Source organism: Ovis aries, chromosome 16 (genome assembly GCF_016772045.2).
Source record: "Ovis aries strain OAR_USU_Benz2616 breed Rambouillet chromosome 16, ARS-UI_Ramb_v3.0, whole genome shotgun sequence".
Lineage (NCBI taxonomy): Eukaryota > Metazoa > Chordata > Mammalia > Artiodactyla > Bovidae > Ovis > Ovis aries.
The window spans coordinates 20,997,448-21,002,992 of record NC_056069.1 but is presented as its reverse complement, the minus strand read 5'-3'; the positions used below and the strand labels follow the sequence as shown (position 1 = coordinate 21,002,992).

Genomic DNA, 5,545 nt, shown 5'->3' with positions numbered 1-5,545 from the left:
CTGTTTTAAATATTTTGGTTACAGGCATTTTGTTTTTACATCAAAGGACTCTTTTCTTAAGTACACACTGTACACTTTACAAGACATGTCTTACATTTTAAACTATCAGCTTAAACAGATGCTTAGATTTTGAGTCCTATGTTTATTTAATAATTTATTCAATAAATATTGACTGAGTGTCTTTTCTGTGCTAGGTGCTAAACATATTCTCTAGGGATATACAGAGGAAAAGACCTGATCTCTCTCCACCATATAACCAGACAGAAAGACACAATTTTGTGTAATTTAAGTTGTCATGCTATAATAGAGAAAGTGAAAGTCGCTTAGTCACATCTGACTCTGGAGTGGGTAACCTTTCCCTTCTCCAGGGGATCTTCCCAACCCAGGGATTGAACCCAGGTCTATCCACACTGCAGGCGGATTCTTTACCAGCTGAGCCACAAGGGAAGCCCCTATAATACAGAACTAAGTCTTTCATATGGGAATAGAAAGAAAGGTGTGATTAAGAAATAGACATGGTCTCCGACCACTAGAAAGAGGGGCAGACAAGGCTTCACAGAGGAGGTGATAGGGGATAGAAATGATTGTCCATCTGTACTCTTCTCCCTTGCCTCCTGTTGTGTTCGAAGCATTATCTTTCTCTTGAAGACGATTAGCCTTATTGTCAAAAACAATGTTGAAATCTAAGTGATAAAACCACTCAGACTTCAGCAGACATGTCATTTTAACTCTCCCACCCACTCACACCAGTGAGGACTGTATTCTATGTTAAAATAAAAACTCACTGAATACAACAGCTAGTACTGCCTTCTATATTAAAGCAAAAACCTAGTGCTGCAGCTAGCGCAGTACTATATTCTGTCTTGAAGGAAGAGTTTACTAAATGCCAATGCTTAATGTACTGATAGAAATTAGCAGGTTTTTTTTTATTATGCTTGTATTAAATATGCAATTAAAATGTTTTTAATTTATAGCAGGCAGCTGGATGGCAGATCATTCAACCATCCCTTTCTTGAGTTTTCTACTCTGTTATTATTTTCCACTCATTTGTGCTTTATTTTGTGATTCATTGACAGCAAAGGAAGCGGAGTTGGATAAAATCCCTTCTGACACAGTACAATTATACAATAACAATTGTGTAATCATCAGATACAACGAGAGCCAGCTTCCAAAATCAAGGTTACTCAGTCTCTCCTCTGACACCAAGATCTTGCCATATAATGTCCTTTCATATCTGAAATGCCAAAACAAGCTTCAGAAATTACTTTCAAACAACACTTTATGAGAAATTACAGTGGCTTGTACCTGTGAATTCATTAAGGGCTTCACCATAGTAACAAACGACATTGTTTGTGCAGAGATGCTGAGAATCTGTGGAAATACTTCAGTGGCCGTGTCTATAGGAATTTCCCTTCTTGTACTGTTGGTGATCTGTGGAATCGGGTGTGTTTGGCAGTGGAAACACCAGAATACCATGCAATTTACCTTACCAAAGTTTTTGCAGAGGAGGAGAAGCAGGAGAAAAGACTGTACTAAAACATTCTTCTTGAGTCCCCAGTTTATCAGCCCAAGACATAAAATCTCAGTTCCAACTCAAGACCGCCATTCTGCTGGGAAGGACACTAACATCCACGACAACTATGAAAATGTGAAAGTACGTCCTCCCAAAGCTGAAGGAGAAACGGACAAGAAACTGTATGAAAATACTTGGCAGACCAATCCCGAGGAGCATATCTACGGAAACGAGACACCGTGTGACTATTATAACTTCAAGAAGCCTAGTACTTCTGAAGCCCCTCAAGAGGAAGACATATATATTCTTCCAGATTCATATTAATTTTGCAAAATGTGTATTTAGTTATTGGAGGGTAAATATTCTCTGAGGCTTTATTGAACTGATACCATCAAATTCTTCTGTTGAAACTTGATGATCTCCTTTATTGCCACCCTTCTGAATCCTATGTATATCACTGTGGATTAATTCTAGATATCCTCGCCATCCTTCTTGGATTAATTCTGAATTGTGTTTCATTGATTCTTCCTTCTGAGCATTACTTGCTATCCTTTTCTATCTGGACCACTTTTTTGGCTCGGGATTGTCACCGTCTGCTCACTAGTCTTTCTGGCTTGAGTTCCTACATACTCAGTGATGCCGCATAACTGCAGAATCCTTGAGACGCTGCCAGATTCGTCTTCAGAAAACATTCCCAGTGGCCACATCACTCCTCTGCATAAAACCTCTTACTGTCTCCTCTTTGCAAAAGACATACTGTTCAGAATCCTAACTCCAGAATTTTACACAGTTCAAACTCACTTTTCCAGTGATTTATGCTAATCTCTCACTTCTCTGTGTTCATCAAAACCTGCCAAACCCATCTCTCCTCCTCAGCTTTCCTTGTCTGCCCCCTCTTAAGCCTGCCTTGGACCATAACTTCTTCCTTCTGAGTCTTTGAATCATTCCAAACCCACGTATACCATTTTTCTTTCCTGGTGTCCTCTAGATTTTGCTGCCTGTTCAGTTCTTTGGGCATTTAAACATATGAGTGTTTGCAATGGCATTTTATTATTTAGTGTCGTATGAAAATGTCCTAAATCCCATACTAAATAGTAAGGAACTGCCTCATATTCATATTTTAACCCCAATGTCTATAGACTGCCATATGAGGCACTCAGTATTGTTCAGTTGACAAGAATTGAACTGTACTCTTCACTAAGTACTTTTGAAAACAATCTAATAAATCCATCCATCCAAGGAATATTTATTGAATACCTTCTATTTACTTCTTAGTGTGCTGTACACATGGACGGGGTTAAACAGTGAAAAGAAAGACATGGGTCCTAAGCACATGCTGCCTAGTATGAAAGAAAAGACAATCAACAACTACTATGCTCTTTATTAAGCTATGATACTTCTTAAACCCACCGTTGGCTATGCTGCTCTAAATTGCTCAGGCTGAACTCCGCAAACTACCTTTTTCCTTTGCCAGGTGTGTCCACATTAGGATCTCTCAAAAGGGGAAGGCTGGTAGGTAATAAACAGGAAGCAAAGGGGGCCTGCCCCTTCTTGTTCTCCCTGTTGTCCTGAGAGGTACTATTTTCATTTAAGTTACTCCAGCATCACTGGTGGTTCGCAGTTTCCAGTTTCTTCCAGCACTCTTTAGTAAAAGCAACTTCTTTGCACCTTGTCAGAGATGCCAGCAGCAGCCAAGCAGCACCCTTCCCTTAGTATCTGAGAACCAGCTCCTGCAGCCCTCCTCCAAGCTCCCGAGGGACCAGCAGGAAACAAACGGCACCTACAGCTCCAGGTCCCAGTCCCCCTCCAAATTTCTGATGATCCCCAGTCTTAGGTATGGTGGCTATTTCCTGCACTCACTATCTCTCTGGTACATCAATGGCATCTTTCTGTGTTTTCAGTCTATCAGTACTTTTGTGATTGTTTTTTAATTAATGTTGTCTATTCAGTTCTCCATTTTAAAACAAACTGGTATTGTTTCTGTTTCCCAAAGTGGACCCTGAGTGATACAACTAAAAATGATACAGTAGGTGTTCTGAAGGAAAAAAGCATTCTGTGTTTGAGAACAATGGCATTTGGTAGGGAAAAGGATTCGAATTTTAATCAGATTACCAAAGGAGGCCTGTCTAAAGGGACACTTAAACTGAGACCTGAGGGTGAAAGGGGCTCTCCGTGTAGATGTAGTGTGACAGGGATGGGACCAGCATGTGGAAAGACTCTGAGGCATGACGGAAGCTTAAGGATAGCCATGGTGCCTGGAGCTTAGGGAGGACTGAAGTGACACCTGGTAGGTCAGCAAAGGAGGAAACAGCAGACAATGCAAATTCTCGTCAGTCTTGCTAAGTGGCTCAGGCTCTAATATGGTGGCAAATGGAATCTAACAAACAGTTTTAAGCAGACGAGTGACATAACATTACGTTTTTTAAAGAGCTGCGGGGTTGAGAAATAATTGGGAAGGCTCAAAATGGAAGTGGAAGATTATCATTCACTAACTACTCCCCGATGAAAATCTGTAAAGGTTTTCATGGCAAAAAATCATGGCAAGGTTTGAAATGGCTCCTAGGCACTTTCCAGAGGAGAACAGGATTTGTGTTGATCTTGAGGATTTCTGTTGGTCCTGGAGCAGATGGTCATTTTGAAGTCTCAAACAGGAAGTTCTTGCTAGAATAATCTATATCCATGCCTACGTAGTACTCCGTCATAGTAGCTGAAAATAACCTGACAGAAACACCACCAGAGAGTATCTCTGTCCTGGTAGGATCCTGGGCATCAGGCTGGAATGAGCAAAGGAGTTGATCCAGAACAGCTAGATGGTATTAGGTAAGGAGACGAGTCTCACCATCAAAGTGACCAGCCACAGACGGGTACCAGAGAAGCTGCTCTAAGAGTTTGATCTGAACAGTAAACAGAAGGTAATAAAGCAAGGTTTTTCAATGAGCTACGCAAGGGCCTGTTTTCTGTGGCGATCAATAGTGTGTTGAAGTATATCACCGCTATATTACCGTTATGATGAAGTGTAAGTCAGACTGAAGTGAAATGTTGCAAGTTGCAGGCTGAGCGCAAGGTCAAGGAGCCAAGTGCTCATGGTTGGCAGGCGTTAGCTGTGAGGTCCGACAGAGATGGCCTACCGGTCCCAGGGTGTGGACTTGCCGCATTTCCCAATAAAGCGGCAGTCGTTATGTTTGGTGCTACTGTGCATTCTCCCCACACCCCCAACACCCTTCCTCTTTCCCTCTTGTGGTACTTGTGGTTACTTTTGCTAATAATATAACTCAGGTGCAAACTGCTGCTGTCAATTTGACTTAGACTAACTTTGTTTTCTGTCTCTCAAGGACAATTTTCACTTTTTAGATTTTAAGAAGGCAGAGAAATATTGCAAGAAAGAATGCAGATAGGAGAAAGAAATGTGAAAGAGCGGGTGGGGAAGAAGGAAGAGGAGGAGGAGAAGGGAAGCAGGAGGGAATGAGAGGAGGAGAGAGAGAAGCAAGAATAGGAGATAGGAGAGGGGACAGAGAATGGAGAGTATGGTAAAAAGAGAAGTTGAATGATGGTTTCCTTGACTTCCTCTGTCGTCCTCCTCAAAGCCCCCACCTCCACACCCCACACAAGAATTCCTAGTAAGGTAAGTAGATATGAACAAAAAGGAAGAAGTCGTCTGCCTTTACTGCCTTTCTAACCTTGTTGAAGGTAAGTAACAATTGGCCGCTAGAAAACACCCTGGTGAGCTTCCCTGGTGGCTCGATGGTAAAGAATCTGCCTGCCAACGCAGGGGACTCAGGTTTGATCCCTGGGTCAGGAAGGTCACCTGGAGAAGAAAAGGGTAACCCATGCCAGTATTCTTGTCGGGGAAATCTCATGGACGGAGGAGCCTGGCAGGCTTCGGTCCTTGGGGTTGAAAAAGAGTCAGACGTGACTGAGTGAACAACAACAGACACACTAGTACTTGCACACACCCTTGGTGTGGAAGTGTGCTTCTGTGATCACCAGCCTTCTTGCCAGTCCTCCAAACTTAGAGACATTACTTTCTCAGCT

The 5,545-nt window shown here is 42.1% G+C and overlaps 1 protein-coding gene across 1 annotated transcript; it reads left to right on the top strand.

Annotated features, from left to right (window-relative positions):
- Positions 1–1,076: 1,076 nt before the first annotated feature.
- GAPT (GRB2 binding adaptor protein, transmembrane) lies at positions 1,077–2,756 on the top strand. Its single transcript, XM_060400245.1, has one exon. The coding sequence runs from the start codon at positions 1,361–1,363 to the stop codon at positions 1,835–1,837; it is 477 nt and encodes a 158-aa protein (XP_060256228.1). The 5' UTR covers positions 1,077–1,360; the 3' UTR covers positions 1,838–2,756.
- Positions 2,757–5,545: the final 2,789 nt, after the last annotated feature.

Excerpts from the sequence above, each read along its gene's own strand:
- GAPT (XM_060400245.1), top strand. The coding sequence starts at position 1,361 with ATGCTGAGAATCTGTGGAAATACTTCAGTGGCCGTGTCTATAGGAATT.